At 45.2% G+C, this 20,747-nt stretch overlaps 1 protein-coding gene across 2 annotated transcripts in view; it reads left to right on the top strand.

The window, feature by feature from the left end:
- Positions 1 to 20,747, top strand: part of gry (trafficking protein particle complex subunit 11 gry) — a 151,932-nt gene that overhangs the window by 61,919 nt on the left and 69,266 nt on the right. For both annotated transcript variants that reach the window (XR_007597898.3, XM_050172604.3), the window contains exons 11-14: positions 1,130 to 1,215; positions 2,003 to 2,081; positions 10,168 to 10,222; positions 16,107 to 16,252. Coding sequence is in view for 1 of the 2 variants with exons in the window: in XM_050172604.3 (XP_050028561.2) it covers positions 1,130 to 1,215; positions 2,003 to 2,081; positions 10,168 to 10,222; positions 16,107 to 16,252 (366 nt within the window). In the remaining variant the exon portion in view is untranslated. The remainder of the gene's footprint in view (positions 1 to 1,129; positions 1,216 to 2,002; positions 2,082 to 10,167; positions 10,223 to 16,106; positions 16,253 to 20,747) is intronic.

Below are 20,747 nucleotides of genomic sequence, written 5' to 3' on the forward strand. Positions count from 1 at the left end.
AGCCTTAGTAGATGCCATTGAAATTCATTATTTGAAGCCAAGCTGGGCATTATTTTGTACCAATGCTTTCTTCGATGCTAATGCCTTTTTGTGCGTGTTGTGTTCTTGAGTGGTCAGAGCGACCATTCACAAACGTGAAGAGCACAAAAGGGCATTAACATCAGAAAAGGCAATGCTACAAAATAGCAAACCTGGTTCAGAAACTTTAAGGCAACGTCATTGCCCATCTTTCATTTTTTACCCTTTTCTAGCTTATTGTGCCTCCTCTCAGAGTAAGAGTGGCATTTTTGATATTCCAGAAACATGATTTGCTAACAAAGTTAAACTTGTTTTTTTCTAGTGCCCCTTTTTTACCCTTTGACTGCCGTTTTTGTCCAACTGCTCCTCGGTGCCTGCTGGGTTTTTCTTTTTTTTTTTTTGCATGTTGGTTCAGTGGACATTTCATGCCACGAAGAAACTGGTCCTCATCATCACATTCTCCCAATGGAGAATTCATAAACATTTAATAAAAGCTTTCGTTTTTGAAAGTGCGGATGGACCTGCCCCACTGGCTCACCATGGGTACGCTGCCAAGACCAAGCGACAGAGCACAGAGACATGTTTTCCATTTGCTGTGAGAAATGTGACTTACAAGTTTTGTGTGTGTTTAGATGGCCTCTCCATAGGTGGCACAACGGGTACGCAATGTACTCTTTTGCACAAGTGGCTTCAGGAAAGGCAGGCAGCTTGCTGAAAACAGAAAATTATTGTACTCGAGAGCCGAGTTATCTCGAGAGTGGTGTTCAAAATGTTCAGGTGTTTATAACTAGTCGGCTGCGCTGCACTAGAGCATTGCTCATAGCTCGCTGGGCAGCTTCATTGCCTGCTTATACAAACAGTGCATGAAATATCATAAAGGTGAACAACACAGAGCTACTGTTATCCAACTTGCTTTGTCGTGTCCTCTGTCGCATTTGTGTGACATGGAACTGGAACTATCGCAGCTTCATACATTTGTACAGCTCCGAGACATCAAAGCCTATCGAGTAGCTTGTTTTGTTGTTGTTTTTTACAGGCTTGCACTCACGACATGGTGTCCTTGTCCTCGTCTTGACTGACATCTTCCTTGGCTCCTTTCATTTGTTCGCAGGAAGGAGTGAAGCACTGGATCCACAGACGGAGGACCTTGGAATCCAAGCGCTCCAGTTCAGGGAAAAGAAAGAAGTGGACCACTCGGTTTGTGTCCTTCTTTTGTCGTCTGCTAGAACATTTGAGCAAGGCATGATGTGGCTTTCACATTCGCATCTTTGCCACTTGTGTCCTTAGGCCTTCAAGGTCACTTAGAGACACTCAGCACTTGACTATGTCATTGTCACACCCCCATGAACGAGGCGCCAACACCGAGCTAAATTCAAAGATGACTTATCAACTTCCGAAAATAACCCCACAAAAGCGCGGACAATTAATAAGGGCCTTCTGGTGTGCCACCGAACACCGGTTGTGGTCCAAAGACAGAGTCAGAACCCAAATTGCCAAAACACAACAAAATATATTCTTCAAATAAGGCAGTTATGTTCTGCCTGATTACAGCACGGCGCTTTTATAGCTTCTGCCGGCATTTCTCTAACTTTCTGACGGAGTCGTGCTCCCATAGCATGAACAAAGTCTAGGAATCTTCTAGACATTTCTTGCATTTTCAGCTGCGGCCACAGTGCCACAGAGAAAATGTAAATATTGGCGCTCATGTTGACACTGCTACCTTTCCATGTCGTGATTTTCTTTTTCTTGTTGTGCCATTACAAAGAAATGGCAGTGTAAATTTTGCACCAAGGAAATGTAGGTGAGGTTTCTGAAAAATAGATTCAATATTTCTCTTTAGCATCCGTGTAAGTCAATTCCCCCTTTTTTTCTTAAAAAGGAGAAACATTTGTAGGGACAGCACAGGGGCAGCCCTGGGCTGTTCCTACAAATGCTTTCCGGTGTTGTGTGCGCGAGGGGTCAATGTTCTGTTAAATCCCTGCAGGGTCTGGTGGTGCCCCTGTTGAGCAGTGCAGTGGCTCAGTTCAAGAAGTACCGCTGCCCCCGCATGAAGAGGCACCTCAGTGAGTGGACACTGTTGCTGCATGTTGTGCCTCTTCCGATGGATGAACTAGCAAGGAAGCTGAGAACAGCAGCGAGCTGAGCCAGTTGGTGTCGGTTCTTTTTGAAACAAGTGCATACAATGATGGACAAAACAATTCTGGCCAAACCCATCTCACAGTGACTGTCTACATTAATCCGATTAGTATTCAAGCAATCTGGCAACACACTGTATTTCTGAAGACACTGTCTTTACAATCTGTGGTGGTCATTCGGAGATTTCCATTGCTTCATGTTAATGGCAAAAAAAAAAGCTTCATGAAATGCGACTCCCCCTCTTGATGCTGCCATTTTGGTCTCGCTGGTAGTGTTTGCAACTGAGTTTCAGCATATCTGAATTATGTGCAATTGCATATATACTTTCTTTTTAGCTTCATGGTTGCAACACTGTGGCTGGGCGCAGACTGAGTAAAAGGAGAGGACACCACACAGCGCTGACTATCAACTGAAGTTTATTTAAGGAAAGCATCCAGTATGCAGTCGACGTCTGACTTTTCGAACTCCCTAGGTGCTGCCAGTGCATCCAAAAATATGGGTAGTCTGAAAAAAAAAAATGAATGAATGCATGCTTTTTACTGCCTCCAAGGGCTGAAATCACTACAGACAAGTCCAGAATAACTCTAACGGCCTGTCAGTACGCTTATTAGGCGTATCAGTGCTCGTAATGTAACAGCAGATAGCAAATGCATGCGTGCATAATTAAAGAATACATACTCTGTCCCATGACAGTTGCTGCTTTCCATTTCTGTTGTGCTTCACCGCAATACATTGCATTTGCTTTACCAAGTCCTTGTATTGCAGCAAAGCTGGCGTTTAGGAACTGACGTTATCCAATGCTTGACTCTTGCCATACTTTCTGTGCTTTGAAGCTATCGGTGAGGGTGGCAAAGGCGGAGTCAGCACCATTGCTGACAATGGCGAAGTGTTTCAATAAAAAACAGTGCATTGAGTAGCTTGGTTGCGAAACGTCGAAGCAGTTAGGCTTAGCGTTGCCGTGGCAGCTACGGCTGCAAACGAATCAGCATGCAAAAGTGCTTGGTAGTGAATGTTAAAGCAGCTAGGCCTATGTTGCCGTGGTGGCAATGGCTGCCGGCAGATAGGTGTGAGAGAGCATTTAGTAGCGAACATTGAAGCAGCTAGGCCTAGCATTGCTACAATTGCTACTGCTGCGACCAGATCAGTGTGTGAGGCAGGGACGGTGCGAGGATTTTTTTACTGGGTGGGCACCGACGACAGGCGAGTTCCTTCGGGGGAGCAGGGAGGCGGGCAACTTATGAGTTGTGTTTCGGCTATGTTTAACTGGGCTGAAGGCCTTCTAAACACATCAGTGTGAATAAGCTATTCTAGCATAGCACTAAAATATAAATCAATTATTTAGCACATTTACACAGCAGTGCTTCTGCTAAGAAAATGATAATTTATATAATACTTGGTAAAGCACATACATAAAAAACAGCATTAAATAAAAAGAAGAAGAAAACAGATACCCAGCAGCAACAATGTAACATCAATTAACTAGATCGCAATATACCTTCAAAAGAGCATATTTCACAACAGGAGAGAGAACTAATGCCTCTAAGCAGTGTGCATGTCAATTCCAACTTTGGTAAGGACACGCTAGATTACACACAAAAGAAATTAATACACCCTTGTGGCGCCGGCTGGTGATTCTAAATGTTGAAAATTGGAACAGGAATAACAAAAAGGGTATATGAGAAAACAATAACAAAACAAATAGAAGAGAGGAGAGAACTGTAAAAAGAGAGCACGCAACAGTCATTTCAGTCGTCATATTTGGCCAACGCAAATAACAGCTCTCGGACTATACACTATTCACTACACAAGCTAGGCCACCGATGTGGTGTGCCCTATATAGAGTCTCTTTCAAAGTGATGACAAGGACAGAGGAAGGTTTCATCACAACTTTTTTAACAGAGATAGGCGGGCTAGTTGGTGGTCGATATTGGAATGCATCATGTAACCGCGCAAACAACAAAGGACAAAGAAGGAAACACACAGGAAAGGCGTGGAACTTTAACTGAGAACTTCAGCCCAGTTAAAGTTCCGCGCCTGTCCTGTGTGTTTCCTTCTTTGTCCTTTGTTGTTTGCGCGGTTTCATGATGCATTCCAATTCATCACAACCACAGATGCCAACGCCTCTGCTGTGACAGTACAAGACAAGACAGAGACGGAATTTATTCTATGGTTAAGCAGATGTTCTGGCGCTGGTATAGGTATCAGTCCTACGCCCGTGCCACACAATTTCCCTGCAAAAGCATTGCAGAGATACGATGGGCTATCATTATACTGGCATCGTAGTGCATACGCATACATCGAACAATAGAATAGATATATTCTATTGGATCATGGGAAAAAGTCTTGAAAATTGGACGGCGAAGGGTTTCAGCGTCCGAAATTTCAAACATCCTTATACATTGGCTCTCTGGTATATGTGATGGTGCCGCGAAGGCTTCTGAAAAATTGGTAGTTTACTGTATAAAGCATAAAGCTCTTTCAGTGCCTTTTCCCCCCCTTTTCGTAGGATGTGGCACCTTCGAAAGCTGTACACTTTTAAGATGAAAGTTGTTTTTCGATAGTCATCTTTCATTTTGCCAAGAGGCTAGTTGAACATCATTCGTCTGTTATGCTTCATATATGGGATGTTTTTTAAAAATAAACCTCAGTTAGTAGTCAGTGCCGTGTAGTGTCCCCTCCTTTTACTCAGTCAGTGTCCAGTTGCGTTATTGAAACCATGAAGCTATACTAACTCGCCCGATTTTCCAGCCTTCTTTTTCAGGCATAATACTTTAATGTTAATTTTCTGATAGAAGAAAGCACATTCTTACTTTTATCGGTAAATTATTGGCATGTGATGCAACTCGCATGCCAAGTGTCTCACGAGAGAGAGAGAGAGAGAAGGGAAGAAGGAAACGCAGGGAGGTTAACCAGACTGAGTCCAGTTTGCTACCCTACACGTGTGAAGCTTGGGTGTAGGATGTCTATAGTCGGGAACTCAAGTCTGTTGCCTTCAGGTAGTGAAAAAGCGCTCTAACTGCTTTCTGGGCTAATGAACTGTGATGCCAGGCTCCCAAGATCTTCGCTTCCGTAAATAGCCTGTCATCCAGTCTATTCAAGGCACACTGGAAAATCTGACGTTGATTATCGAAGCGAGAACAGTGGCACAGAAGATGACTGATTGTCTCTTCACACTTGCACTTAGCGCACATTGGTGAGTCCGCCATTCCAATACGATAGGTGTAGGAGTTGGTGAATGCTACTCCTACCCATAGCTGACACAGCAGTGTTGCGTCAGGCCGTGAAAGGTTTGCTGGTAATTTAAGTTTCAGTGATGGGTCGAGGCTGTATAAACGACACTTAGAGTTCTGTGGTGTATGCCAGTGACTTAACGTGTCTCAATATGTGTCTCAATATGCTGGCTTGCACTATTGAAGGTGGCACAGGTGTTACGTTGTGGGGTTCTCCTCCGTGCTCTTGGGACAAAGGAACGACAACACAGTAGTGCAAACAATCACAAGGGCATTTATTGCACCTTTCATAGATCAATGCCTGCTAGCCGAGTTGCTATCCCCAAAACATGCCGATGGGCGCGCGACAAATCTAGGAAGTCCGACTCACCGCGACCAGATAGCGAGCGAATATGTTTGCCCCATGCTGGGTCCCAACGCCTGGTCGTTCGTGCGTACGGTCACGCGAACGGTGGCGCGTTCGAAGGCAGGCCACGCGAGCATGGATCGGCAGAAGCATGGATCGGCGCACGCGCGGCACGGCACGTCTGCACTGCTTGCTCTCCCGAACCCAAGAGAAAGCGCCTTGTCTTCCGGCGCCTGTCGGCGGCGTTAGCAGCGCAACACTCGCGCCATCTCTCGTACTGCGCCTCAACCACTCCGACCGCCGCGGGCGCCAGGCCACGCGAGCCGTGCGGGAAAACAACATATCAGGGGACGCGTGAGAGTCGCGCATCCCCACAACGTGCACCTTGCACCCTATAACCTGAACCCTAAGTGCTGCCATGACGAAGGTTGCTGCTATTGGAGTGACCTCTGCGGTCACTATTAGGGTCAGAGGCGTGTTTGATGGCCAGCCAATTTCAAATTATCTAATTTCAAATTAGCTAATTTCAGGATCTAAATAATGAAAGTTTCGTCCAATAGAAATGTATGGATGCCGGATATAACCTTTGGTGAGAATCAAACTAACTGAACAATAGAATTAAGCAGAGCCAAATTAACAGAAGTCTGCTCTATCTACACTGCCTAAACCACTTATAACAATACCAGTTCTAGCAATATATCGGTTACAACAATGAGAAGCTGCTGCACCGTTAACTTTTGTATGTTTTCTATGGTGAAATAATCCGCTTACTGCAATGCTCCCATGTTGCATTATCGGTTGTAACGATGAAGTCTAGCTGCTGGATGTCCATGCCAAAAGTTAATGGAATGCAAAATCCTTGAAAAAAAAAAAAAATTAAGTCGAGCCGTTGCATGACTGCCCACCGCCCCAACAGCTGCTGCACGCTCGTACAATACAATCTGTTTTCCAGCCTTCGTATCGCCATTCTTGCATGCTGTACTCTGCCGCTGCCCTTCCTCCCTTCTGAACACAAATGGGCTGCGCCAACTACGCTACTCCCAGATTGCTCGCTGGCCCCTGATTCTGCGCAGTTCTACCAACGGATTAAGTCGCTCGTGCTCGTCTTTGTTGGTTGCTGTCAGGTTGTGCCTGGCCATGTGGTTTGTCCACGTCGTTTGACTCACCGCCAAAACGGAAGATGGCATATCCGCCCGCTGATCATCGGCAATGCCCGATGATGCCAGTGAAAAGAAAGATGGTAAAGAAAAGTGAGTGATTTGGTGAAGAAGTGTGGACTACCACAAACGATAGTGTCGACAGTCATCCACTCGGCAGAGAAGTTCGACAAAAAGAACAAACTGGTAGGTAGATAACGGACACAAATGCGTTCGGCAAAGGGCCTATAAGGAGGTATAAAGGGGCCTTCGATGAATGGTTTCTCGGTGCTGTGCCATAAACTTGCCCTTCACCAGGCCAATGCTGGCCACAAAGGGAAAGAAGCTTGCCCTACTCATCAACAATGTTGACTTCCAACCAAGTGATGGTTGGGTACCGCACTTCAAGAAGAGGCGAGGCATTGTTTGCAAAGCTGTCACTGACGAGGGAGCTTCGCTTGACGTGGACACGAAGCAGAAGTGGGTCGAGGAAACGCTGCCCATATTCTTAACGACGTTGACGCCGACGTATATAAGGGTGACGAAACAGGACTGTTCTGGATGTTGCTGTCCAAGATGCACGCACTCAAAGGGGACACGTGTAAGGGCTGCAAAAACAGCAAGCTGTGCCTCGGAGTGTTCTTGTGCTCCGACATGGTCAGGAGTGACAAATGCCCTGCATATGTCATCTGGAAATAAAAATATCCCCACTGCTTTCATGGTGCTGCCAAGATACTGGTAAGCTACCGTCACAACTGTAAGGCACGGATGACGCAAGAACTTTTTTGTGAGTGGTGGCTCTTCGAGTTCTATCGATGTATTGGGCGATCTAAGAGGAAGGTGTAGCACTCATCCTAGATAATTGTAGCGCCCATCATTCCATGCCTAAGCTTTCAAGTGTGGAAGTTTTTTTTCCTGCCGCCGAACATGATGGCAGGCTTGCAGCCCATGAACGCTCTCATGATAGTCAATTTTAAGGTATCATCGCCACGTCCCGAACAAGTTATTGTCAATGGACATAGCCACGAAGACAAATATGGAGCAACCAGACTGGAAGATCAATCTATTGATGGCCGTGCAGTTTATCTTTGCTGTGTGGTCCGAAAAAAGCAGTTCTATAGTAGGGACTGCTTTAGGAAAGCATGCCTTGTTCGAGGCAGCAGTTACTTTAACAAAATCTGCAAAGCTCCCACCGACGAAGTGATGCCTGAACTTTGTCTTGCAGTTGATGAGGATGCTTCAGGACTTGAAGTTTCACATGTGCATGGCACATTAGAAACATCGGAACTTCTAATCCATAAGGCAATCATTGTGAATGTGCTTGCATTGGACGGTGACGGCGATGGCGTGCTAGAGCAGGCTGCTTCAATGTTGTCCTCGAAGGAGGCCCTGCAGATGATCAGTCCCTCTGGGACTTCGTTCTCTTGAGGGACCTTCTGCTGCGCTATGTGGAGCACCGGATGCCTTAGAGAATGATGTCGGCAAGCTTTGCATAAAGAAAGCAAGGTTGATGGACATGAGGTTTTCTCAGTAAGCCAATGAGAAATACGTGATAAGATGCTTGTGGCAATCTCATCTCAGAGTTTCTTCTGGATTTCTCAAGCTGAGAGGCTGCTGCGGCAACCTCCTCTCAATATTTAATATGCCCCTTTTTTGGTCGCCAAAATGATACCTTGGTGAAGCTCGCATCACTTGCTGCGCGTAACCCCTCTTTGCAATTGTTATTGCAGTGCCATTCTTGAACACTGACAGCCATGGCTTGTTACATGTGATCAGAGCATGCAGGAAGCAGAGTGAATCAGTTAAATGAGTCAACACAATCAGCAGCCAGATGGAGGAAGATGGTGTAGAGGGGCACTGGCCACCCTGTCATTATAGCTTTCTCGCAACAGCTCTGCCATCCCTCTATTTTGTGTTTTTTCATGCAACCCAGTTATAACTATTATCAGTTATAACAATGGAATTTTCGTGGCACATGAATACTGTTATAAGTGGGTTCGGCATTATTTACTTTCCAATCTTGTGAATATATTCTTTGCAGCAAAGCATCACCCTTAATGAGAAGGAAAAAGAATGTACATGTATTCACAGCCGAAATTGGACAACCATAAATAAAGAGACTAGTACATGTATGAGCCACATTTTTGTGCATGTACTTGTTGTGTTACTATATATACACCCTATGAACGTAATTGAAGATTTAGTTGGTAGTTCAGCAGTGTGTAGTCTCCTTTCCATATTGTCGAGTGGCTGGAGAATTCCCAGATAGTTAGAGCCAGCTAACTCAGCTGGGAACCATTTCGCTGTATACCAGTACAAATTTTTGTGTTGTATTGTTGCATGCTGCATTCCTTATCTTTGTGTCTACTGTTATTCTTAAGCTAGGCCCCTCTAAGGCAGTGGCCTCAATGGTAGGATGGGTAAGATTGTCAAAGATGAGCACCAGTTGCTTCTGCCCTCCAGTTTCTTAGGGCAACCTTTATTTCACTCTAATTACAAGAATTCATTAAAAGAATATTTATTAAACTTTTGATGTTCTTGGTTGTTTGAGTTGCTGTAGATTTGTGTTCTTATATACAGTATTTATTTCGAAATATGTTCATTTTTTGCTTTCATGCGTTTTTATGTTTTCTATTCCATTACACTTACTGTTATTTCTTATTGGATATACTGTATCTATTCTATTGTTCGCACTGCTGCTTATCATTGTATTATTTAAATATAATCTTCAACGAGGGTCCCATTGTAGTCTCATACTTTGGGACCCGTGCCTGTATATCTTAATTCCTGTAATTAACATATGATGTAATAATAATAAACTGATTTGATTGATTTGATTACATTTGCTTGCTCTCAGTGCCATAACATTACAGAGAAATGGATAGTACATACAAACAAAAGCTGTGAAAGTGCAGCATAGCAGAATCTTATGCAATAACTGTGGATGCCAATTTTGAAAGTGATAGTAGCAATGATGGGTGTTTATGAAGGCAGGACGCTGCTCCCACTCCATGCTTATGGCTTCTAATTCTGAAGAAAAATAATTCTGATGAAATGAATAAAAATGTGAAAACCTTAGACCGGTGGCCATTGTGAGAAGAAACATAGAGATAGTACCGAGAGTGTCACATAGAAAGAAAGCTGAAAGGTCATATTTTGTGGAAATGGCAAAGCTGAGCTTTTTATTTTGATGGAGTAAAAGATTGGCGAAATAATGAATTGATCTCATTCATTTGACTCTTGCGGGGACGAAGCTGTTACTTATTTTTGTGTCCCGCCACCACCTTGCCCCATTCCCCAGTGGTGCAGATAGCCGAGGAGTACTACTCCAGTTCGGACTACGACAAGGCTCTCAGGTGAGACTGTCGCATTGCCTGCACCTTATGTGGAGTTGGTGCTGTGTTGTCAAATGCAAAGCACTGGGTATCTGCTGCAAATATTAGCTACTCATGAAGAAACCAAAAGATAGTAATGTTATTTCAGCAAAGCTCTGCTTCCACTGTTAGGACAATTTATGTAACATATGTGCAGGAGATTGCTATGGTAGGTGGCATACTGGAGGACGGCGGGTAAATTTTGACCACCTCATAATCTAGATGAGCGCCAAAATTTTTTGCTCAATGGCTTTTTAATCATATCTTCATCGGAACACTGCTGGTATAACCTGGAGTTGAACCCACAACCTTGTGACCTGCAGCAGAATGACAAACACTGAGCCTTCACGGTGTGTAATTCTTAAGAGGAAGTATTACCTCGGGCCAACCCTGGTTTTACTACTCAAATACAGTAAGGCCTCATTACAACGAACACCACATTAATGAACATTTCAGATTAATGAACATTTGAGAAATCTTGTGCCGACTGCCTATAGTGTTATGTAAAAATATTTTGGTACTACGAACTTCAGAATAACCAACTTTTCGGAATAATGATTGTTATATAATTTTTGTGTCATGTTAGAACACCTCAGTACTATGAACTCATATTCTGCAATGCGAGAGTTCTTAGATTTTTATGTATTCGTAACGGTAGCCAGAGCTGTATGAATGAATGAATGAATGAACTTTATTCCCATTTTAAGAGAGGGGAGGGGCCGGGGGGAGAGTGGGAGGTCTAAGTACTCCAGTCCCAGCAGGCGTCCGTCACCACATTATGTGGCTAGAAGTCCGTCTACTAGTCATGGTAGGCCTCCGCTACCTCCTCAACCCACCTCGGGACTCGGTCCTGTAGGGTGGGATCGGAGCTGCGCAGGGCAGTCTCCCGCAGCTCCTAGCTGTAAGCTGGCAGACAACATGGCGCCACGAATGGCCGTCTTGCAGCTTGCTTCCTGCAGAAAGTCTGGGACGGTACTGGAGGAGAAAAAATGTGCACGGGGGACTTTTTTTTAATGTGAACAATCCTCTGCGAACTTTAATCATTTTGAGTGTGTCTATATAGCTATCTATTTACCTACCCTCTTACACCGGCAGGATTGGCAGTGCCTACCAGATTGAGCTGCTAGGTATATGCTCATGTTCTGCCGGCGTGGTTGCGGCATCATCATCATTTGAGCTCTACCATCCATCTCTTGCCTCTGATTCTCACAAACTAACCTGGGCTGAGCCAGCTGGCACGTGTAAGAAGCTCTGGACATGTCGGCTGCGGAACACCGGGTGGTGGTTGCCTTTGCACAAACAGTGATTCAAAAGCAAGTTTATCAAGAGCCAACTGGCTCCTGGTGCTCACAAAGAAGCTCTTGGAAGACCGCAGCATCGTCAAGAAATGCATCGACTCAGACAATGCATTCTTCGGAGGTTTACTTGAGCAGCTGGAGATTGGCATACCGCTGGGGTGCTTACTTGGCACAAAGGAAGGGGAACAAGTGGCTAGGCAAGCCTACATTCTTTCTGACGCTCAGCATGTCCGAGCTCCACAATGAGCACCTGCTTGAAATCATCGAGACACTCAAATAGTCGGTCGAGGCGTGCCCCCGCAGGGTTGATGCCATAGCCAGCCACCTGCAGAATGCAATCCCTACGGTAAGTGGGATCTGCATATTTTTTTTTGCTGTTGTGGATGCAATGATGCAACAAGTTTTGTGAGCTGAGAGGCAGGAAGCCTGGGCTCTGGAAACCTGAGACGACACACAGAAAAACAAATGCTGAAAGGGGACCTTTTGTTTCGCTTGTTCTTTTTTCTTTCTGTTGTGGAGGCGACACATCGCATTTTTCTTGCTTGCTTTCCTTCTCAGTCCATGTTCTTCTGTCAGCTATATCAGATGTCTCCATCTTATTTTTCTTCTTGGTATTTTATTGTGTTGCAAGTGCGTTTGGCATTCTTGTTACCATGAGTTGAACTCTTCCTATGGCTGAAAGCAGTTTCTTTGAGCGAGAAAGTGTACATTCTTCGTGAAATACAAGGGGAAAACAAGCTGTCATGGCCAAAGAGCATGGATTGGCATGGTTGACGATCGCCATGATTGTCGAGGATAAAGATAAAATACTCAAGCATCAGGGTGAATCTCGGCTTGCCCCATTAGGGAAACGATTGCAGTTCAGCGATTTCCAAAATATTGGCACAGCTGTGCTAACTTGGTTTAAAAACGTGAGAGCCCAGAATGTGCCCTTGTCAGACCCCATGCTGCAGGGGAAGACACAGAAGTTTGCTGCAATCCTGCACATCACTGGCTTCAATGTGTCTTCTGGCTAGCTCCACTGTTTTTGACAGCACAGTGAAGTAACCTGGCAGACTGTGTCTGGCCAGGAGAAGGCTGCAGATGAAGAAGCAGCAGCCACGAGGTGGGAGGAGCATTTCCAGGAAATGGTTGAGTCTTACGCTGCAGTTTATGTATTCAATGTAGATGAGATGGCCTGTTTTTGTTAACATGAGCAACAAGTATGTGCACAGGGTCGTGATGCTGTCATGGTTCCATTCTCTTTATCTCAGCTTCGTTATCTGACTCTTCATGTTGTTGTCACCCCTCCAATGCTGACCCAATGGCCCAGTTGTCTGATAGCTTGGGCCACTACGAATGTGCTGATGGTCATGATGCAATCCTGGGTGTTGCATCTTCACCATTCTAGCTTAGTCTTACCACTCTTGTCACGCTGTCGCTGTCACACCATCGTCATCACACAGTCGTTATGCATCCATTGTCATATATATCGTCTTCGTGATGCCATTGTGGTATCTCCATCGTTGTCTCTCCTGCTTTGTCATTCAATTCTCGTCATGCTGTCATTTTCATGTCCTCTACATACAATTACCATCGCACACTTGTTCCATCATTGTCATACTCTCATAGTCATCTTATTGTTCTCCTACTGTTATGCCATCGTAATCATTTCGTCGTCATCATGCAGTCCCCATCATGCAGTCACTGTGATTCATTGTTGTGATGCTATTGTGGTCGTTCCTTCGATGTCATTGTAACTTCGTCATCCCACTCTTGCCAGTCCATTGTTGTCATGTTGTTGTAACACAGTCGTCGTTAAACTACTGTAGTCATGCCGTTGGCGTCATAATGCCTTCATCGTTCCATTGACATCATTCCTTCTATACCGTTCTATTGCAATCAAGCTGTCATCGTTCACTCAGGATTTTGCTGCTGTTATGCCATCATCGTAATTGCGTCATCGTCAGACATTTGTCATCATGCATTCGTTGTCATGCTTCCTTTGGTGCTGTTGTGGTAACATGACTTCGTCATCCAACTCTTGCCATACCATAGTCATGCTATTGCAATCATTCAGTTGTCATGATAGCATCGTCATCTAATTGCCATCATGCCGTCGTCATAATACTGATTTCATTGTTAAATGAGGGACATGCTTTGTTTTTTTGTCATTTTATTGTCGTCACTGTGCTGTCGTCAAACAGCCATCATCACTGCTGACGTCAGCAGTGTGTCATATCAACAAGCCTAATGTTCAACCTTAGTCATCATTATGCCTTCATGCACCAAACACTCATTGTCAAACGTTCGTCGTCATGACGCCATTCTGGGTGCTCCATTGTTATCGTTCAAACTTTGTCATCTGACTCTTGTCATAGCGTTTTCGTCACGTCATCGTTGTCACACAGTTGTCGTTATACCATTGTCCTCATACCGTTGCCATGTCTCTATCATTGCTATGTCATCCCCAATATTTTAGAATTGTCACTGAAATGTCGTCATCATCATACTACCAACTTGGTGATGGTGGTGGGTTTTAGCAACAGGCGGGTTTAGCCTGGTGATCAAGGCTGGCAATTGCTCCACCCGAGCTTCTCTTACAATATCACTACGGTGCTTCACCACATGTTCATCAAACCAGTCTCTCAACAATGCGATAGAAGACATGAAGTTTCCTTGCGGGCTATAACTGTTCCTTTGGGGGACACAAGCTGTTGCAGGCACGCTTGCGAAAGGTCCTTTTTTGCAGATTCTATAGGTTCTCTGACTTCGTTTTATCGACATAATTCTTTCCTTGACACTGTGTCGCTGTGGGCCAATACTGGAAAGAATGTAGGTCGCATATGGTCGAAGCAACGAAAGTCACAGAATGACCCCTACAGATTGTTAAAAAAATGTGTATTTAGCAATTTGATGTGTCACTACATCGCTTGAATGCTAATTGCATTACTATTGACAGTCGTTGTGAGATGGGTTCTCCTGGAATTTTTTTCTTTTGTGGGATTTTGCATTCCTTTTCATTTCGGTGCAGACACCCAGTAGGCAGATTTAATATTTATAAGCAATAATGTGGTGTGGGAACACTGTAGTAAGCGGTTTATTTTACCATAGAACACACACAAAACTTTACGATTGTTACATCCAAATATTGTTAAAACCGGTAATGTTATAAGTGGGCTTGACTTCACTTGTGTTTAAATTAACATTAAAGTTTAATTAAAACCCGCCATGGTTGCTCAGTGGCTATGGTGTTGGGCTGCTGAGCACGAGGTCGCGTGATTTAATCCCGGCCATGGCAGCCGCATTTCGATGGGGGCGAAATGCAAAAACACCCGTGTACTTAGATTTAGGTGCACGTTAAAAAACCCCAAGTGGTTGAAATTTCCGGAGTCCTCTACTACGGCGTGCCTCATAATCAGAAAGTAGTTTTGGCACGTAAAACCCCATAATTTTTTAAAGCTTAATTAAAATGTTTTGGCATTTGTCAACTCTGCCTTTTTAACGCAACCCGGTTACAATTATCAGTTATAACAATTGAGTTTTCTTGGCTCTTGATTATTATTATAAGAAGGTTTGACTAGATGACTAATGAGAGAATTTCACTCTTTTACACAAGTGCTGAACCAGCTTAAATGAATTATGTTGCATTTAAGAAAGCTGAATTATGCTGACTGTAGAAGTAGTATTTTCATTTAGAACATAAAATGTTTTACAAAATGTTTTGAAAATTGGTAAGAAGGGTGTAGGATTGGGCTTGTTGGTAAAACATGCTTTAAAGTTTGAATAACCGCACAAGAACAGAAGAGGGGACAGAGAAGAACAGAGCGCTTTGTTCTCTCTTCCGTCCCCTCTGCTATCCTTGCTCTGTTATTCAAACTTTAAAACGAATTGGTAAATCGGTAAGCTAAAAAAACTAAAGTGCAAAGTTAACAAATTGTTAGCTCTGCAGTAAAAACAGTTAATGCAGTTCTGTAAGATGCATCTTCTGCATCTGCTGGAACACCTAAAGCATAAAGATGTGATGTATGTTTGCAGTTTATGTTGAATTGTACAGTACTTACAACAGTGTTGAAAAAGTTCCAACTCGCAAATTATTGGTAAATTTCATAACGTGCTATACAATATTGTGGGCTTTAGATGGATGTGGGCTTTGTGGGCTTTAGATTTCTGACATTCTTTTTTATGGCTCAGTTACAAAGTTGTAGGCTTGACTCCTTGTTTCTAACTTTTTCTTTTACGAGTTTTTGCACCACATATTCATGGCCTAAATAAAAACTGTACTGCCTACAGTCATTACATTTCAACTTGTTTCAGACGCAGTAAACCACATCAAAATTGGTGTAGTAGATATAGAGCAAAACGATTTCTCCATTTTGATGTACTTAGATAGGAGCTTCCCTGCGGTGTTTTTAGTACAATGCGTGCCACTGAACAAATTGACATGTTGTTCTGCTTGATTCTCCACTCTTTGTATGGCATGATGGCAGGATCTTATTGCTGCCTTGTATCATGCTGCTAGGAAGACCGCACAAATCACGGAACTTGCAATGTGGTGCCATTACCCTGTGCTCTTCCCCTGCTTGCAGCATCCTGACACACGTGCTCTGGGACTACCGTGCTGAGCGCTGGCGACCCTTGGTTTCCAACATCCTGACCACTGCCCTCAAGTGTGCCTACCTCTCGGCCAGCGTGCCGACCTTCCTCATGCTGGGCCTGGAGTTCACCTCCAGTTGTATCCTTGCGTGGGAATTTTTGTATTCCTGGCTAGACATTTGGGCTATTGTTGTAGTGTGACTTTTTCTTTGGATGCATCCTAATCTCATGTGTGCCTAGATCACATGCCACTGCGCATCTCTTGGGGAGCAGTCACAGTTCTTTTTTGATTACCTTCTTCACCAGATGCGATTGCCTTGTTGTCCATGTGCTTAAAACTGGAGGACCTGTACGAAGTCCAACGCATCCAGCACAGTAGAATCTCATTACAACAAACTTCGCGGGACCGCCAAATTTAATTCGTTAATTTGATTTATCGTAGTACTGAAAAATCAATATTTTCATGTTAATAATGTAACAACAACGGAAATTTCATACCTTTGCAGCAGATGTCGTGTCCATGTGTAAATAATAAACGAGAACACTGGGCACAGTTTAACTACAATTTATTGCTTGAGGAAGTCTGTAATCTTCTTCTGGTGAGTAGACAGCAAGCACTGTAGGATGAACGCCTCCACATCCTTGACTTTTTTCTGAACGTCATCGGGGACATATTTACAGCACCCGAGGAATGATCGCATCTTTTTTAGAAAAACTAAAGCATCCAAGCTGAAAACTGTCTCTTCCTCTTCGTATTGATCCAGTGTCGGCATCGTTTTCTTCACTACTGCAATCTTCTTGTTCACGCACTTTATTCATGATGTCTTCGTTCGTGAGCTCCGCGGATGTAGCCGCCATGCTGTCGCTGTCAATGTAATTATCGAAGGTCACTGCGGTGTCGACGGGGAGCTTCTCGGTAAGCTCATTCCAGTTCTGTGTGGAGCTCCTCTGTGTCCTCACAGTCTTGTGGCATAGGTGAAGCCTTTAAAAGGCCTGCCTTTCGCCAGCAGTTGCTGATTGTGCTTGCCTTCACGTTCCACCACGATCCTGTAAGCATTTCTGTAGCTTGACGGATGTTTACCTGTGTGGGCAGCTTCAGTCGAATATTGATCAGGAGGCGCCGCACAAGACGCTTCCGAAATTCGGCCTTCACACATCTGATGACGCCCTGGTGCAAAGGTTAGAGCGAAGAAGTACAATTCGGGGGCATAAGTTCAAGTTGCACATTGCTCAATCGCACATTCACGATATGCGCCGAGCAGTTATCAACGATGAGGAGAATTTTTCCGTCTTTCTTTTTCATTGTGTTGTCGAGCTGCAGCAGCCACTGAGTGAACAATTCTCGCGTCATCCACACTTTTTTGTTGGCTCGGTAGTCGCAAGGCAATGAGACAACATTTTTCAAGCAGCGCGGCTTAGCAGACTTGCCAACAACTAGCGGCTTGAGTTTTTCCGTGCCCGTGTAGTTGCAGCAGGACAGAACTGATACGCGGAGACATGATTTCTTTCCGCCCTTGCACCTGTCACCTTTGAAGTTCATTGTTTTATCAGGCAACAACTGATACAAGAATGCCGTTTCATCGCTGTTGAAAACGTCATCTGCAGAGCTAGACTCGATGATCTATTGAAAGTGCTCGTTTCACCAGGGAACCGCACTCTCAGCATCTGCTGCCTTTTCTTCGCCACAAGCAACCTGCCATGCAATGCCATTCCTTTGCCGGAAGCAGTAAAAGCCATCCGGCACTTGCATCGAAACCGGAGATGTCCAAGGCGGTCGCGAACTGTAGTGACTCCTCTTGGATAATCGAGCCTGACAAGGGTACATCGTTTTAACGCGACAGCGTTAAGGAGCTCGTGTCGCAGAAAAGCTGGTGTCGTCGGCGTCGGCGGCGTTGACCGTGAGCGAAAAATCCCGGAAGGCAATTCATAAATAAAACAACTCGCAAGATGGGCTGGGTGGAAATCGAACCAGGGTCTCCGACGGAGACGTTACCGCTCAGCCATGAGTTCGATGGTTCAAAGCGGGACAAAAGCGCCCCTAGTGAATGCGGTGTTGTCTTAGAAACATGCTGTAAAAAGTTATACTGTGGTGTATATCAGTAATTATGAGCATGTAAATTACAGAAGTCGCAGTTAAACGAGTAGCGAAGTACGTTTCCGCTACATTTCTTCTGCGCTTTGCACACGCAGAGCCATCTTGCGGCAAACACAGAAGACCCCCCTCCTCACAATGTACAAGATCCAAGACCCCCCTCCGCCCTGACAGGTGGCGCGCCACTCGCCCGCTTCTCCGCTTCGTCTCGTTTGAGCGCATTGGGGCCGTGCGGGGACCGGTGCGAAGATGCCCCGATACCCTTGCGTTTAATAAGTTTTCTTGCTCTCTCCCCTTCCAACTTCCAGTGTGCATCACTCGAACCCTCTTGTTTAGGTGACGCGGCTTCTCTTTCCGCTCACAGCGCGATTGCTAGGTGCAGCGTCCGATGCGGGACGCCACTGACGTGATCGCTGCGCCGTAGCGCATCTGGTGGGAAAGCGTCCCCTGCGATGTGTGCTGTGCTGCTGGTGAGGAGTCATGCGTCTGCGTGGTGTATGTGTGTGCTGAGTGACCAAGATACTCAATGCATGTGAACGCTAAAGGAACAGGAGGGGAGCAAGAAACGTTGTAGTGTGCATAACACAGTGCGGAAATGTAGATTGTGAGAAGCACTTGTTAGAACAAATAATTAGAAAAAGTTGTGCTGTTTACTTACAAGTGTTGTATATGAAAACTATGTCTTTGTGTGACTCAAGAGCATGCTGAGCGAATGAGTGGGCGGCGCGAACGGGGTGCGATAACACTATCACATTCCACTCTTAAAGGCGAAGCTTAAGCGCCCTCCAATTTTTGTCTAGCATCCTTAAACAATGTGAGGACGGCGTTTTCAATGTTCTGGTAGTTGCCAAGCTGCAAGCATTTTCTTGAGGGAACCAGCTGTGACTCTCGATGCAATTTCTTGATCTTTTCCCGATCTGAGCATTGTTGCCATTGTTGACGGGGGAATATCACACTCTCTGCACAGGTCGGCTTGCCTTTTTCCAGCATTCAGCTGCGTCAAAATGCCCACTTTTTCTTTGAGCGAAAACTGGCGTCGTTTCTTTTTAATGCGGAGAACTCATTGTCAAAAAGCGTATGCACAGCACAATCACAGCACCGATAACTTTGCAGCTCCTGCCGATCGCTATCAACGTAGGAACACTAGGCCTACGACGTAGTAGGAGAGTCCAAACAAGACCATGTGCGACGCTCACACTGATGCCGATGCTGCTGGGGCTGTACCCGTTGCAATGGGTTCCCCAGTGCATGGCTGCTGCTGCTGCAGATGATGATGATAGGTGTAAGCCTCAGGAATTTGGTACCGAAACTTCAACGGAACTTCGTAATAATGAAGCATTTTGGTGATTATGGCATTAAATTACGTACATTATTCTGAAATATTCGGTAATCTGAAATTTGTAGTATAGTGCAGTCCACTTATAACGATACCACATATAACGATAAATCGGTTATAACGATGGGTCGACATGAGAGTGTTATTTTATGCATTAGGTCTATGGGGGAAAAAACCATTTATAATGATAGGTTATTCGCCGCATATCGGATATAACGATCAAAATTTTGCCGTCTGGACGGCGTTTTTCATGCCAAATAATCGTAACATTTGCGTTGCTTAGTTCCCTGAAACGAACGATGTTGAGACGAGGCGATGTTTACCTCCGTAAGTTCGTATCTGCCGCCATTACCGCGTAGCGCGTCCCGCCCCGCCCCCGCGCACCGGAGAATAGCTGAGTAGGCGCAGCGCGCCACAAGATGGCGCTAGCTGCTTCATGCGCGTAAAGCCCCTTTTACATGCGCGTCGGCCACAGTCGCTCCGAAAGATAGAGAAAAAAAAAAAGGCGACAAGCAAAGCAAAGCGGTGGCGCCCGTCCCGCGTCTCTCTCTCTCGCGATAGGAGGCTGACGCCACCGATTCAGCGGGCAACCAACGGTTCAACCCAGTTCGAAGATGGCGCCGACAAAGCGCAAAGCTGTGTCGCTTGACATGAAGATGGATATTTTGCAGGACTCTCGATGCGGCTTCAGGTGAGCGCCCTTGTGAAGAAGTATGAGCTCGCCCAGTTAACGATATCAACCATCTTGAAAGCCGGGAGCATCGCGATTGTGAAGGCAGGAGCTATCAGCGGCCATGCCGATCAGCGGAAAAGGGGTTAGAGACCCTTTGTACGCCAATGTTGAAGAGGCGCTTTACCAGTGGTTCATCACCAATTTCATCAAAAATGCGGGCTTTGTGCGTAAGGACGAACTTCCCCAACCCACTGAGACCAACACGGTGGAAGCCGCTGACATAACCGAGCTCTGGGAGCTCGTTCCTACTGGTGACACAGGTGGTGCGTCGATGGTGGAGTTTTTGACTGCAGACAGTGCTGCCTCGTTCTGCGATGAGGTCACCGACGAGGCGATCGCCGATGTGCTGTCTTGACAGACGGCAAAGTTGTGCGACGGTGGCGACGGCAGCAGCGACAGTGACAACGAGATTGACAGTGGCTCCTTGACCCGACCTCGATGTCCACGCAAAGTGCACTGTCGTCGATCGACAC

Source organism: Dermacentor andersoni, chromosome 3 (assembly GCF_023375885.2).
Source record: "Dermacentor andersoni chromosome 3, qqDerAnde1_hic_scaffold, whole genome shotgun sequence".
NCBI classification, from domain to species: Eukaryota; Metazoa; Arthropoda; class Arachnida; order Ixodida; family Ixodidae; genus Dermacentor; species Dermacentor andersoni.